Source organism: Tupaia chinensis, unplaced genomic scaffold (assembly GCF_000334495.1).
Source record: "Tupaia chinensis unplaced genomic scaffold, TupChi_1.0 Scaffold143584_1, whole genome shotgun sequence".
In the NCBI taxonomy this organism is placed as follows: Eukaryota; Metazoa; Chordata; class Mammalia; order Scandentia; family Tupaiidae; genus Tupaia; species Tupaia belangeri.
Window position 1 is genome coordinate 8,307,049 of NW_006203430.1, and position 16,136 is coordinate 8,323,184.

The following is a 16,136-nucleotide window of genomic DNA, read 5'->3' on the forward strand; positions in this document are numbered from 1 at the left end:
TTTCTTAATGGCATCTAAAATGATAAATTCTTTTTAGAATATTTCCAGTTGAATGCCTAGATCCATGAGAGAAATCAGGATCTATGGCAGCTATAGCCTTATGAAATGTGTGTCTTAAATAATATAACTTGAAAGTCACAAATACATTAATCTTCTTTACATCTCTATTAGAGCTCTTGGGTGATCAACTAGATCAGTGAACATGTTTTGAAAAGAATCTTTTTCTGAGCAGTAGGTTTCATGCAGGGGGGCGGCAGGGGTTAAATATTTCAGTAAGCCGCGCTGTCAACAGATGCGCTAATTCTTTGCAAATGGCTGTGGTTGGGCTTTTTCGTTCCATTACTAGAGCACAGGCATTCTATATTTAACATAATTTTTAGGGGCACTAGGATTTTCAAAATGATAAATGAGCATTGGCTTCATCTTAAAGTCACCAGCTACATCGGCCCCTAACAAGAGTCATCCTGCCCTTTGAAGCTAAGCATTGACTTCTGCCTAGTTATGAAAGTCTTTGATGGTGTCTTCCAAAATGAAGCCGTGTCATCTACACTAAAAACATGTTGTTTAATGTAGCCACTTTCATTAGTTCTCTTATCTAGATCTTCTGGATAACTTGGTAGCTTCTACTCTAGCATTTGCTGCTTTACCTTACACTTTTATGTTATGGAGATGACTTCTTACCTTAAACCTCATGAACTAAACTGCTAGCTTTAGTTTAAGCTTTATCTCTCTGAACCTTCATAGAATGAGAGTTGGGGCCTTGCTCTCAATTTGACTTTGGGATAAGGGAATGTTATGGCTGGGTTAATCTTCCATCCAAGCCACTAAAGCCTATCAGCTATAAGGCTGTTTTGTTATCTTTTGTGTGTTCACTAGAGTAGCACTTTTCATTTTCTTCAGTAACTTTTTTCATTCATAACTTAACTAACTTTTGTGCCAAAGGCCTTGTTTGGGACTTGTCTCAGCTTTCAATGTGCCTTCCTCATTAAGCTTACTTATTTCCTGGGCCAGCTTCATGGTGTAGTGTTAGAACCTTGATCCCACATGGTGACTACATTTCAAATCTCTCCCCTGGTCTTCCTAGCTGGTCTGTCTAAAATGTGCTAGGTACATACATGAATGCCCAGGATCCTACAGGCTGGAGGAGTAGAGGGAGGAATTGTGTGACTATACCTCGTGAAAGCTGCACCTCCTTCATCCCCCCACCCGCCCCCGCTATATGTACTCTATTGTGAATAAAACACGTATATATATTTAAATGTATTTCTAGCTTTGATTTAGTGTAAGAGATGGAATTTTTCCTTTTGTTCATATATTTAGTAACCATTCTAGGGTTATTAATTGGCCTAGTTTTAGTATTTTTGTTTCTCAAGGGAATAGGGAGGCCTGAGGAAAGGGAGAGCAACGGAAATGGCCTGTTATTAGAGCATTCAGAGTATGCACAATATTTATTAACTAAATATGCCTGCCTACCTTATATGGGTATGGTTCATGGCACCCCTAAACAATTACTGTAGTAACATTGAAAATCACTGATCACAGATCACCATAATAGATAAGATACTAACAGAAAGTTTGAAATAGTGTAAGAATTACTAAAATGTGACATACACAAAATGAGCACGCACTGTTGGGCAAATGGCACCAATAAAACTGCTTGGTACAGGGAACCAGCAGTTAGCGTAATGGCTATGTCGCTGGACTCCCACGTAGTTGACCGCAGTTCGTGTCCCGGACCCGGTGGCTTAAGTTGGGCAAATGGCACCAATAAAACTGCTTGGTACAGGGTTTCTGCAAACCTTCAATTTGTTAAAAAAAAAAAAAAAGAAAAGAAAAAACAGTATCTGCAAAGTGCAATACAGTGATACCTGTATTAAAAGAATGTGTATTTAAGGGTCAGTATTTAATAACAATTTTTACTGCTTTATTAAGCACATTCTTAAATGAATTTGGTTTTCTCTTCTGTAGTGGTAAAGAATGTAAATGCTACCAGTACTATTTGGTTTTTATTTTTCTGTATTCATGACAACATGTCAGTATTTTACCGGTCATTGCTTTTGTACTATCGATGAAAATTTCGAAACAGGTAGAGAGCCAAATAACATTTTATTATGAAAATAAAAATCCAGTATTTCAAAAAGTGGGTTTATATATAGTGATAGTTTTTATAACTCAAATTGGAATCTTAAGTTTTCATTTTAAAATTTTGAATAAGCATGTACAATTCATGGTACATCTTTTTACTATTAGTACCTATGGAGAAACCTTTTAGTTCCTTTTGAAAAATCAATAAGGCATTTTCATTGGAGCAAAGAATTTTCTTTTGTTTTAAAGGAAGTAGAATCATTTTGCTGGTACTAAGACTGGATGAGACAAAACTGAAGAGTTTTGTCAGTTGAGATCAGTGTCTAGACTGTGTTGACAGTTATTAACACCCTTCTACCTCTCTAGATATCGCTGATGTTTCTGTCAAACAGTGTCAGCAGCGGTATGAGGATATGAAAAATCGTCGTGATGAATATATTTTTAATGCAGAATTTATAACTGCTGACTCTTCAAAGGTACAGTTTGGCGTTTTAAGTTTGGGTAAATTATTTGCTTTAAAAATCAACTCAGTTCATTTTTTTTAATGTACCTGGAAACATTAAGAATCTTAGACATGCATTTTCAGTTTCTACAAGAAAGTCTATTATAAATCTCCTCAGATGATTCACTGGGTACTTCTAAGAATTTTTTGCTTTTAATTATTTGGGTTGTTAATATCACTTGTTGCTTTTCTTTTAAGATGAGATTTATCTTCCAGTATTTTGAAATAGAACCGAACTTACAGTGTGTTTTGTTACCTTGTCATTTGTTAAGGTAGTTTCCCCAACATATCAAGAAGTCATTTTTCCTGCCTTCCACCTGTTTCTGAATTTCTTAACAAATATAAACTTAAAAAATTACAGAGGCACTTGTGTGGTTAAAATTTCACCATGAACTTCATGATTTTTCCTGAATTTTGACTAATTAGACTGTTAAAACTACATCTAATCGTATGTATTTCGTTTGCAGCTTTGAATGCAGGGAAAAAAGGTAGTAATGTACTTCCAAAAAGTTTGAAACAAAACACTTTCACATTTCTTCTTTCTTTCCCCCCTTTTAGTATATTTTTTCTTTTTTCTGACAAAAATGCATGTGTGTACACAAGGTAGAGACAGCACTCCCAGTAAGGTCTTCTCATGCCATAGTCATTCTTCTCTAATCTTCCAGCTCTTCAGGATCCTGGGCATCTGCATATGTTCCTGCTATGTCTTTCAGACTGACCTAGGATCCAAATGTGGTCACCATGGCTCCCAGCACTGGAAGGTGCTACATTACTGCTATGCTGCAGTGGCTGGGCCTCACATTTTTATAAAATACCCAAAGCCAGTTATGTTTTTACTTTTTTTTTTTTTTAACTCTAATTATTGGTTGGTTGGTTGGTTTAATTACCAGAAGATGTATCTGCTTGCCAGAGAAAGAGTGGGAAAAAGCACCCCCTGTGGGGCATGGTCATGCTGCAATCCCTTCTCCATTTCTTTATTGGGATCTTAGGCATGCACACATATGCACCAGCATGTTTTTCAAGCCACCAGGGCTAGGAATCTAATCACAGTCAGTAATGTGGGTTGCTGTTCCGTTAATCACTAGACTACAGGACCGACTCTAACCTCTCAAAGCTAAAAATGAAAGGATTAACTTTATGCATGATATTTAGGTGGATAGTCTTGGTTTGTTTTGGTTTTTGGTTTTACTTTATTTCTTCCATGAAAGGGGTACCCTAATAAGATCTCCACTGCCATATACCCCCAACCTCAGCCACCCCAAATCAAAGACTCATGAGTATATATGCCCATGTGTACATGGTGGCCCCAGACGCGAATCAAAGACTCTATGCCCATGTGTACATGGTGGCCCCAGACGCAAACCTGGGTCCTTCCAGTATGGTTCTAGCATTACTGCTGCACTACTGTCTGGCCCCGTGATTGATTTTTTTTTGAAAACTTGATTTTAGAATCTCTAGGTTTTTAAATTACTATGAAAATGGGAGTCAGGATATTCTGTTAAACCTGAATATAAGAAGACATTTTTATGGCCTTTATCCATTCCATAATGACAGAAAGCATAGGGTGAAGACAGTGAAGAAAAGGATAAATTTGTAGAAGGATATGCCTGCTTTGATTTTAAGAACCTAAATCCTAGAAATTTATTTACCAGGAAGTTTATGATCTATGCTTTAATTATTTCAGAATCTTAATCTATTTTAAATTGTTTTAGGAACTTTTGACTGACAAGTTTCATGACCGAGAAATGTGTTTCGACATCTGCAGTTGTCAGTTTGTCTGTCATTACTCGTTTGAATCCTATGAGCAGGCTGACATGATGCTCAGAAACGCTTGTGAGAGACTTAGCCCTGGAGGCTATTTTATTGGTACCACTCCCAATAGCTTTGAACTGATGTAAGTACTTTACAATATATTGTGGTTTACAGAACATTCAGTATTAAGCTTACAGTGTTTTTTATTTTAATTTATTTTATACATTCAATCACTATACATCACTTAGCTTGTAAAGTGAATTCTCCCAATGTAAATAAGCTTATAGTTTTAAGTAGCAAACGTTTATCAAAAAGAATTTATAAATTCTTAATTTATAAACTTATGCCATATTAAATAAGTACAGAGTACTTTGATCATTCATTTGAGTAGATATTCAAAAAAAATTTTTTCTTTTTTTGGGGAGGTTTTTGCTATAAAGTGTTTGCGCTTGCCAGAAAGAGAGATAGAAAGCAAGAAATCACCCTCCAGGGGAGATGGCCATGCCGCAATCACTTCTCCTCTCAAAATCTTGGGCACTCAAGCACACATGCCTGGCGTGAGTTTAAGTCACGAGTCTGGGACTCGAACTGCGGTTGACCACATGGGACTCCAGCGACATAGCCGTTACGCCAGCTGCTGGTCCCAAGATATTCAGAAGTTAAGTTCAAAAGATAAACTTGGAGATAAAATTTTAAAACCTATAAATTAGAGATAGGTCACACTAAGCCACAGATTATTGTGGTGGGCAAACTGCAGGTCATATACCAAGGCCCAGAGACTTAAACAGCTGTCATAATGAGGTTAATGATCTTTGTATATTACTTCTTAAAGTAGCTTGAATCCAATTAAAAAGCTAATCAAATGTTTAAATTACATCTTGTAGTTTGTCATTGCATGATTTGTTCAGAATAGTCAACACTAACTGCAGTTTCTTTAATCTTTTTATTTTGGTTGGGGGGTAACCATGATAGAAGACGTCTTCAAGCTTCAGAAACAGAAGCATTTGGAAATGAAATATATACTGTGAAATTTCAGAAGAAAGGAGAATATCCTTTATTTGGCTGCAAATACGACTTCAAGTTGGAAGGTGTTGTGGATGTTCCTGAGTTCTTGGTCTATTTTCCATTGCTAAATGAGTAAGAATGTCATTCATCTGTTACTGTTCTCTTTTTGTCTTAAGAGAGAGAAGGGAGGACAATACCAGTATTTCTATTCATTATTTTAATTGGGACCCAAAGAAAAATTACCGTCTTGTAAAAATAACTAGTAATCTGAGATCCAGGATTAGTGCTGCATATCTCTTATAACCTGATTTATTTAGTTTTCTTTTATTCCTGGATTTGTATTTCCATGTGGGTAAGAAAGGAAGCCAATTGCCTCTAACTGGTAGCAGAGAATCCTACCATTGCAAATAGCAAAATATTGAGTAACTACTGTTAACCCTGGCAATATAAAATGAGTCTAAAGATCCCTTTTGACAGTGACAGTTATTAAAAGCTGTTTTCATTTCACCATAGCTTTGACATTGCCTGTCTCACAGGCCATGTTCATAATAAAATCTTAGTTCAGGAATGTATTTCCCCATGCACCTGAATTCCTAGGGCTCCTTGCAAACTATAGTCACAGGAAAAGTTGGAGGGTACCAGGCTTTTATCAGGTAAGGCTTCAAGACGTGATAAACCTTGGTCTTGGAGTTTCCCTACTGAGAAAAGTGTAAAAATCAGTAAAAATATAGGCCATTTTACAATTGACTAAATTGGATTTTCTACTTTTAAAACAAAAATCTTACATTTTGAAAAATGTTAGAAGAAAAAGAAGAGCTCCTCTGCCTCCTTATTTTTGGTTGTTGATTATTTGAATGGTGACTTAGCATATAAAATTATGAGGATAGGACTTTCAGTTTTCTAATATATGAAAAATTTATATAGTAATGTGGAGGGTCTTCAGAAGTTTATGAAAAATACGTATTATGGAAAACAGTGCATGGATTTCAAAAATTTTTTGCCCCTTGTACACTAATTCCATTTTTCCATGACCTTTTGAAGTCCCCTCATGGAAGAAGGATAGCATTATGGGGGCTGGCAGGTAGCATGGTGGATAAGGGTGCTGGACTCCCACAAGGCTGACTGTGGTTTGAGTCCCAGACCTGGAGGCTTGCTTTCTCACTCTCCCTTTCTCTCTCTCTCCTCTCTGCGTGTGTCTCTCTCTGGAAATATTAAAATAATAATGATTAATAAAATAAAAGAAGGATAGCATTATGACTGAAGATGGAGAAAATGCTATGCACAATTTTATAAATGTAAGTTATTTATAAAATTAAAAATTTAAGTCACATTTTGTTTTATAAGAGAGATTTTTGCTGTAGAGTGCGTGCAATCACCAGAGACACAGAAAGAGATAGAGTAAGAAATCAACACCTAAAGGGTGTTCTCCTCCATTCCCCTGTTGGGATTTTTTTCTTTTTTAAGAATTATTTTATTTGGGACCAGCAGTTGGCATAATGACTATGTCTCTGGACTCCCACATAGTCGACCATGGTTCCAGTCCCAGACCCAGTGGCTTAATCTCACACCGGGCGTGTGCGCATGCGTGCCCAGGATCCTGAGAGGAGAATGGAGGAGAAGGAATTGCAGCGTGGCTATCCCCCCGGAGAATGATTATTTATTCATTTTGAATTTGACCAGAGGGGGACAGAGAAAGAGAGAGAGAGATTGAGAGTGAGTGAGAAAGAACCTTCTGTTAGGGATGATCATTCCATAAGCCTATCCTGATTTCTCATTTTAGGCTTTTGAATATGGAGCTGGCCCCTCCCCTGTTGAGATTTTGGCACATGTACATGCTCAGCGTGAGTTTCAAGCCACCAGGTTGGGGACTGAATTTGCAGTTAGCCATGTAGGAGTCCAGTGCCATAGCTACTATGACATCTGCTGGCCCCAATATCTAACTTTTTAAAAATATTTATTGGAATATGTATTTAATGAGACAGAATCTGAAAATGCATAGGAATTTTGAGATACCCTTATATTTCATTATTAAATTTAGCAAAAATATGATTAAATTTTATATGGAAAAGCCTTTTATAACTGATTTTGGTCTCAGTTCTTTGTGTTTGTGTGTGTTTTAAGGCATAAAACTTGACTTTGTTTCTGAAGGCTTATATTGGAGATTTAAGATAGAAAATTAATTGTTTGGAATAAAAGATTATTTTTGCCCATGCTGTCTTTCCAAGGAGGACTTGTTCAAATAATAGAGAATCATACTTTACATATGCCTCTTATGTATAAATCCCAGTGACCCTCAATTGTTTACTCTTAATCCTGTCCCCTCAAGTGTCACCCCAAATGTGAGCCAACTACCTTTTCAGTGTTTTTCCCTTCCTTTTCTTCCTTTATCTGCTGCCTGAAATCATTTCCAGGTCTTCTCATGTTGTCTACAGAGAAATACGTTTAACAGTGAGAGGGAGAAAAGAAAAAAGAATCTTAAGAATGTAACGGAGAGACTTAAATCAAATTGAGAATTTAAAGAAGACACAAAGAAGTGATGATGTTCAAGTCAGGATCTCAAGGATGATTAGGAGGTGCCACTTGAAGATTAGAAGGAAGAATGTTCTCAGCATAGGGATGTTTGCAGTAGGAAAATTTGGCTAGTTCAAGTTTTAGGAAAGCTATTTTGCCTTGATCTTAAGTAATTGGGGCCTGAGGGTTCACAGTGAGGCAGCATTCCTTAGAGTGCCTGAAAGACCATGTTCAGGGTTTTTGAATTATGTTCCCAAGTGCACTAGAGCCCCATCTAGGATGTTAAGGATGGTAATGACATGACCAGGTAGTTTATTTCAAAAGCTCAGTCCAGCTGCAATTAAAACATTCTTTGGGAGGGAGAGTAAGAATATAAACAGGAGGCACAGAGTGTTGACTGGACTAGCATGACTGAATGGTGACTGAAACAGGATGGCAGATGAAGGAAGGAAGAAGTGGAACTGCTCCAAGTGGACATTTGTAGGTGAGGATTTGATTGACCACATGAGTATAAGAGAGGGGACTGGTATGGATTAACCAAAATAGTGACGATTAGCAGAAAAACAGTACAGCAAGGTTCAGCATTATGTGAGAAAGTTAAGAATGTCTTTGGCACATCCTGATGGAGATTTTTATTTATTTTATTCGTGGTACTACATGCCCACACATGGGAAGGAGGGAGGGAGAGAAGCACCCTTGACAGAGTCTCCTCATGCTGCATTTCCTTCCCCCCAGTCCTCCAGCTCCTCAGGGTCTTAGGTGCTTGTAGGCAAACCTGGCATGTTTCCAGTCCTGCCTGGGAACTAATACTGAGATAGGCTATGTGGCATCTATCTCTGCAGTTCAGTTTATTGCTGAATACACTGCTGCGCCAGGCTCTGGTGGATGTTTCTAATAAGCAGTGGAGTCAGAAGAGAGGACTGAGCCACACAGATAAACTGTCTGCAAGCTGTGTGAAATCAAGGGAGGGAAATATGTAGGGCTCTGGGCCAAATACTTCAGAGCCATACAATTTAGAAGTTGAATTAAAATGAAACCTGTATGTAGTGGTTAAGGCCCTGGACTCCCATGTGGCCGATCACAATTAAAGTCCCAAACCTGGCAGCTCAAAAATCATGTGGGGCACATATGTTTGTGTGCCCAAAATCCCATGAGGAGAATGGAGAAGGGATTGCAGTGTGGCCATTTCCCTATATGTCTCTCCCTGGTGAGCAAACATATGGCCAAAATAAATAGAAACCTGTAAGACAAACCACAAAGAAACAGCCTAAGATGTAGGGTAACCATTAGTAGAATATCTTATCTAAGAGTGCAAGAGAAAAAAGTGAATTTTTTAATGAGGTTAACAGCTGTTTTTAATGCTGTTGTGAGGGATCAAATAAAATAGATCGATAGAAAGCCCTATAGCTCTTCATTCCCATCTTACAGCCCCTGAGAATGTCTTTTATATCCTGACCTATTTGTCACGTTAATAGAGCGCTCTGACCCACTGGCATTTAGAACGTATGTTTCTTTATAGGTGTGGTTATTAGTATGTTACTTTTAATTCATTTTGGATTACTCTGTTGTGATTTACGAAGGAAACAGCTTTTTTAGTAAAGTCCAAAAGATGTCACTGTTGTACAGAAGTAAGCGATTGAGAAAATATTTTGAAAGCCTTTTCATTAAGTAATCTCTTTTGGACAGAATGGTGAAGAAATACAATATGAAACTAGTATACAAAAAAACATTTCTGGAATTCTATGAAGAAAAGATTAAGAACAATGAAAATAAAATGCTGTTGAAACGAATGCAGGCCTTGGAGGTAAGTGTCTAGAAAGAGGTGAAAATCCTAGGTTATGGTGAATTTGTTTGGCTGTTTTTGAGATCCTTTCAAGGTCATCTGGACACTAAATATTATGTATATTACACATATTATTTACAACTGCCCTAAACTCTTTAGCACTTACAACACAAACTTTCATGGTGGGTTCTCAATAGATACCATATGACTGAATGGATGAATGAATGAATAGTGCTGTAATCAAATTCTGTTTTCTAGATATTACTGTTTTAAAATAGGATTTCTCAACCTCAGGGCTATTGGCATTTTGAATTGGATAATTCATTATGAAGTGCTGTTTTGTGCAATATAGGATATTCACTAGCATCCCTGGCCTCCATTTAACTAAGTTGATTGCCAGTAGCATTTGTGTGTCCCAGTCCCAGCAGCCAAAAAGTGTCTCCAGACATTGCCATATGTTTCCTGGTGGGTAAAGTTGCCCATGATTGAGAACCATTTCTTTACAGTAATGTCCTGTGGTTACATCAGAAATTTAGAATCTTCCTGACCAGGCTCCAAGACAAGCTGATACTATCCATAACTTACTTTTTTCCTATGGTGACTGTCTAATGAGAGTCTAGTCTTTTAAGCTCTGTAGTTGCTGAGACCTGCTTTAGCTCTTGAGCTCCTCCTATGCTCTTCCTAATGCAGTAGTGAAGATAGTCTGTACAAGCTTTAAACATACAATTTCTGATTGTTTTTTTTTTCCTTCATTAAACAGTGTTTAATTGGATCTAAAATACTCAGTGGCCATTTTTATTATCAGTCAGCAGAATCATATTTATCAAATAGGCATTAAACTTATTTAAGGAGTTCATTTAATCTGCAGTATTCTTATACGTACTTTAAGCAAGCCAGGCATGGTGGCACATACCTGTTGTCCCATCTACTCAGATGGGACTACTGAGACAGGTGTGTCACAAGCACAAGGCCAGACTGGGGAACATACTGAGGCCCCTTTTTTTTTAAAACCTGGGGTTGGGGGGGAAATACTTTAGGCATACTGTGTCTAAATTATCCACATAATTACTTCCTGAAATAGACAAAGCAGTCACTTTTCTTAATTTTTAAATAGGCAGCTTGAAGCTCAAAGAGGACAAATGACTTCTTCAAGATTGTATGACTATGAACTTTTTAAGTTTCCTCAAGTTTATAGGTGGTTTTTAAGTAAGTCTCTTGTTAAGTTACCTCCATACCTGCAACCCACAGTTTAATAGAAGTCTTTAAATTCTAAAGTTTTCAAACTTATAGTCAGTAAAGTGTTAGGTTCCTCATTGGTTGTATGTCCTTACATTTTAGAATTAGGAATGTTTTTATTTGCTTTTATTTTTTTCGGTCTTAAAAACAGTATCCGTGCATATGTCCCCCTCCCCACATACATACCTTCCGTATAGTGCCCTTAACCAGATGGTACTTTAAATGCCCAAGAGCAGTTATTTCATTTTTTTTCTTAGCATCTAGGTAATGAATCCATTTGTTAATTTATTTAAAAATGTAATTAGTGAGGTCCTTCAAGGGTTTCATGGTATATTAAGATAAATATACAAACAAATAATTTAGCACAATGTAGGAATTGAAGTAAAGAAATATTCAAAGTCCAGTGAATATATAAAAACCTTTGGGAAGGAAGCATAAGAGAATAGGAAGTATGGGAAGAAGTACTAATAACCTACATATTTAGTTAATTAGTTTTGTTCCGTTTTTTTTTTGGAGAGGTTTTTGCTATAGAGCGCGTGCGCTTGCCAGGCAGAGAGAGACACAAAGCGAGAAATCACCCTCCAGGGGCGATGGTCACGCTGCAATCTCTTCTCCTCCGTTCTCCTCTTGGGATCTTGGACACACACGCACACGCGCCCAGCATGAGTTTTAAGCCACCGAGTTCAGGATGCGAACTGTGGTCAACTACATGGGAGTCCAGCAACATAGCCATTACACTAACTGCTGGTCCCATGTTTTGTTCCTTTTATTGAGAGAGATTTTTTGCTACAGGGAGCATGCTCTCACCAGAGAGACAGAGACAAAAAAGTGAGAAATCATCCCCCCTCCCAGGATGTGGCCACACTGCAATCTCTTTTTTTTTTTCTCTTGGGATTTTGGGCACGCATGCATATGCGCCCAGCGTGAGTTTTAAGCCACTGGGTTAGGGATTCAGACCGTGGTTAACTACATGAGAGTTCAGCGACATAAGCATCACATCTCTCTTCATATTTCTTTACCACACTGGTTCTCCAGTCTTTCTCTCCCAGTATTCCCCTGGAAGATACAACTATCTCACTACGGCCACCTGGGGACATAGCAGTAAGAGCATGTAGTGTGAACAAGTCCTTTGCTTTCTCCTTCTGGACCAAGTCACTTATGCGGGCCATTAAATGACTAGAAGCAGGAGAGAACACAACTTGATGAGAGATAGGATGTTATTTGGATGAAATTATAGAGAGTGGTTTGGAGACCAGAGTGGTTTGGAAGCCCTTTGAGACCAGAGGTAGAAAGAACAGTCAGGACATTAATGCTTTAGTTAGCATCTTAATTGATCTGTTTCTTGGTATTTGCCTCTAGTCTTTTCCTCAAGCATTCAGCCTTCAGCTGCTACAGGGGTTGAGCTCTGGAACCAGTAAAACTTTTCTCTGCTTTTCTGGGGCATTGTAACAGAGGGAAGGTAGAAGGAAATTTTAGAGGAACTGTGGCTATAACTCATTGTCATGCTGCATTTCCTTCTCCATTTCTCTATCCTGTTGGGATTTCGGGCACGTGCATTTGGGTGTTTTTCAAGACACTGGGGCCAGAATTTGAACCATGGTTGACCATGTGGGTTCTGGCTCCTTTAACCACTAGGCCATGGGGCCAGCCCACCAAATACTCTTTAAACAAAAAGTAGATGGACCAGCAGTTGGTATAATGGGTGTGTCACTGGTCTCCCATGTAGTCAACTGCAGTTCGAGTCCCAGACCTGGTGACTTAAACTCAGGCTGGGCGCATGTACATGTGTGCCCAATATCCCAATAGGAGAATAAAGGAGAAAGGATTGTAGCGTGGCCATCTCCCTTGCGGATGATTTCTCGTGTTCTGTCTCTCTGTCTTTCTCTGACTTCCTGGCGAGCACACACACCCTATAGCAACCTCTACAAAAAAAAAAAGTAGATAGCTTAATTTCCAGTGCCTGAGCATACTATAGGATATTAATGAGTAGAAGGGAAAACGAAAATACCAAAGTAGACATTCATAGATTATTTTCTTAAAAGTGTATTAAGGCTACTTTATTGTAATAAAACAATTTTATAAAGAAAATATAACCTTGGGACCAGCAGTTAGCGTAATGGCTATGTCACTGGACTCCCACGTAGTCAACCGTGGTTCACGTCCTGGACCTGGTGGCTTAAAACTCACGCCGGGCGCTTGTGCGTGCATGCCCAAGATCCCGAGAGGAGAATGGAGGAGAAGGGATTGCGGCGTGGCCATCCCCCCGGGGGGTGATTTCTCGCTTTCTGTCTCTCTCTGTCTGTCTGGTGAGTGCATGCGTCCTGTAGCAGAAAAACAAAACAAAACAAAAACAACCTCTCCAAAAAAAAAAAAGAAAATATAACCTTTGTAGAATAGATAGTGGTTCTATTAAATTTCTAATATATTTAATAGATTAGGTATTTTTTTAATTGTCGGAGGATATATTTCTGCCAGAGAGACAGAAATAGGGAGAGAAAGCACCCCCCCCAATGGTGTGTGACCATGGTGTAAACCCTTCTCCATTTCTCTATTTTTTAGGGATATTGGGTACACATGTACATATGCCTGGCAGATTTTTTTTTTTTAAGAATTATTTTATTGGGACCAGTAGTTAACGTAATGGTTATGTCGCTGGACTCCCATGTAGCCAACCGCGGATCTAGTTCTGGACCCAGTGGCTTAAACTCACACTGGGCACTTGTGTATGAGTGCCCAAGATCCCAAGCGGAAAATGGAGGAGGAGGGATTGCGGCATGGCCATCCTCCCCGCCCCAGAGGGTGATTTCTTGCTTTCTGTCTCTCTTGGTCTTTCTGGTGAGTGCACACTCCCTATAGCAAAAAAATAAAAATAAAAATTTTTTTAAAAGAGTTATTTTATTTATTATTGTTATTTTTCAATTTGACCAAAGAGAGACATAGACACAGAGAGAAAAGGAAGGTGAGAAAGCAAGTCACCAGACCTGGGCTTCAAACTACAGTCAACCATGTGGCAGTCCAACACCTCAACCACCATATCACCTGCTGGCCACGAACATTTTGTTTTGATTTAAAAGTCAAAAATACTTTATTGTGTGAAGAGATTATTTTAAATGAATTAAAAATGATATTTGAGGTCATGAATAAACATTTGGTTGGCATACCCTTAAAAGCATTTTTTTTCCCTGAACCTTCTTCAGTTTTGGAGTTTTTTTTTTTAAGAGATATTTTTGCTATAGGGATCATGCTATAATCCCTTCTCCTTCATTCCCCTTTTGGGATTTTGGATGCACACATACACGTTCCCATTATGCCATCTGCTGATACCTCTTCAGATTCTTATGTGAATATGGGAACAGCCTATATTGTGGAGACATGGTTATTCTCCTTATATTCCCGAGCTTAATTAAATCTTCTGGTTCTTTTTTTTTTTTCCCCCCCAAGTTTGTTTAATGCTTTCTTTGACAGAGAGACAGGTATGCGTAGCGGGACCTCCATGCCCCAGTCTACCTCTAGTTTCAGCTGTCCCAGGTTGTAGGCACATGTGCACACCCAGTATGTTCTAGGAGTTACCAGGATATGAGCCCAGGAGTTTTTCCCTATGTGGGTCCAGTTGCATTACCACTGCATCACTGCCTAGCACTTCCTTTGTTATCTTAAATGGTGTTCTCTGTTGACATTTTCATTTGTATTATTTTTCTAATTTCTGTTTATTAAACTTTCCATGCCTGTTAAATTGTCATTGTATTAATATTAAGTTCTTTGGAAACACCTTCTTTAAGCTTCATATTCTAACAGGAAAGCAGTTAACTAGTATCTTAAAAATTGGCAAAATGGTTCTTGATTGATTTAGTTTATTTTAGCTGTAGCTATTCAGATTGGGATAACCATTGACCATAATGGCTGCATTAAGAAAGGATTTCCTGGGACCAGCACATGGCATAATGGTTATGTCTCTGTGGACTCCACGTAGTTAACTGTGGTTCAAGTCCCGGACTCAACACTGGCTTAAAACTCAACGCTGGGCATTTGTGCATGTATGCCCAAAATCCCAGGAGGAGAATAGAGGAGAAGGGATTGTGGTGTGGCCATCTCCCTGGGGGGTAATTTCTTGCTTTCTGTCACTCTGTCTCTGTGTCTCTGCAAGCACATGCACCCTATAGCAAAAATCTCTCTTAAAAGGGGGGAATTTCCTCCTCTTCCTGCCTCCCCTCACCCCAATTATAAAAGTACATATAGTTTGTATTACTGAAGTAATGCTTAGGGATTAGTCCAAATTATTTTACTTAAATGAGGTATTGTGTATGAATTGTAAATTTCAGTGTAATATCTTAACTGGGAGTTCTGTTTGCTTCTTCAGCCATATCCTGCAAATGATATTTCTAAACTTGCCTCTGAGAAGGATGATGACTATGAGCATGCAGCAGAATACATGAAAAACAGTCAAGTAAAGTTACCTTTGGTAAGTTCTCATTTCTGAAAGTATTTTATAGAAAATTTTAAAAATGTGTATTATTTGGAGACTTAGTAAACAATCTACTTGTTTACAGTACTTGGGCTCATTGAATTATAAATCAAATATGATACTCTGCATCCCTTAAGCTGTGATGACTTCTTATAGTTGTAGAATAGAAAATAAAATACATTTTGGAGAACTAAGAATCTGAGGCACTAGAGATGGAAAATTGTTCAGTGCCGGTTTGCAAGGCACCTCTGGCTCTGAGTATTTCCTAGATAGAATTCAGGGCACATGAACTAACATGGGGGAAGTGCTATCTTTGTAGTAATTATTGTGTTAAATACTACATTATCAAAAATTATAAATGTAAGACAGCAGTAGCATTAGCTGTAACTGTGACTTTGTCATCAACAGAAATCACAATTTTTTTGGGGGGGGAGGTAGGTTTTTGCTATATAGGGTGCGTGTGCTTGCCAGAAAGACAGAGACAGAGAGACAGAAAGCGAGAAATCACCCCCCAGGAGGAGTGGCCATGCTACAATCCCTTCTCCGTTCTCCTCTCGGGATCTTGGGCATGTACACCCACGTGCCCGGTGTGAGTCTAAGCCATCAGGTCCCGGACTTGAACCATGGTTGAATACGTGGGAGTACAGCAACATAGCCATTACACCAACTGCTGTTTCCAATCACAGGTATTTTTATAGTACATTTCTACTAATGTCTTAGGATATTGTTTACATTCATCACTTCAAAATTGCATTAGTGAGGCCAGCAGGTGGCATGGTGGTTGTGGCACTGGATTCCCA

General features: G+C 38.4%; 1 protein-coding gene across 4 annotated transcripts in view; it reads left to right on the forward strand.

The window, feature by feature from the left end:
• The window catches only part of RNMT (RNA guanine-7 methyltransferase), a 34,171-nt gene that overhangs the window by 12,230 nt on the left and 5,805 nt on the right, over nucleotides 1-16,136 (forward strand). For all 4 annotated transcript variants that reach the window (XM_006164065.3, XM_006164067.3, XM_027766506.1 and 1 more), the window contains exons 5-9: nucleotides 2,452-2,561; nucleotides 4,300-4,481; nucleotides 5,312-5,476; nucleotides 9,542-9,659; nucleotides 15,232-15,333. In XM_006164065.3, the coding sequence (XP_006164127.1) occupies nucleotides 2,452-2,561; nucleotides 4,300-4,481; nucleotides 5,312-5,476; nucleotides 9,542-9,659; nucleotides 15,232-15,333 (677 nt within the window). The remainder of the gene's footprint in view (nucleotides 1-2,451; nucleotides 2,562-4,299; nucleotides 4,482-5,311; nucleotides 5,477-9,541; nucleotides 9,660-15,231; nucleotides 15,334-16,136) is intronic.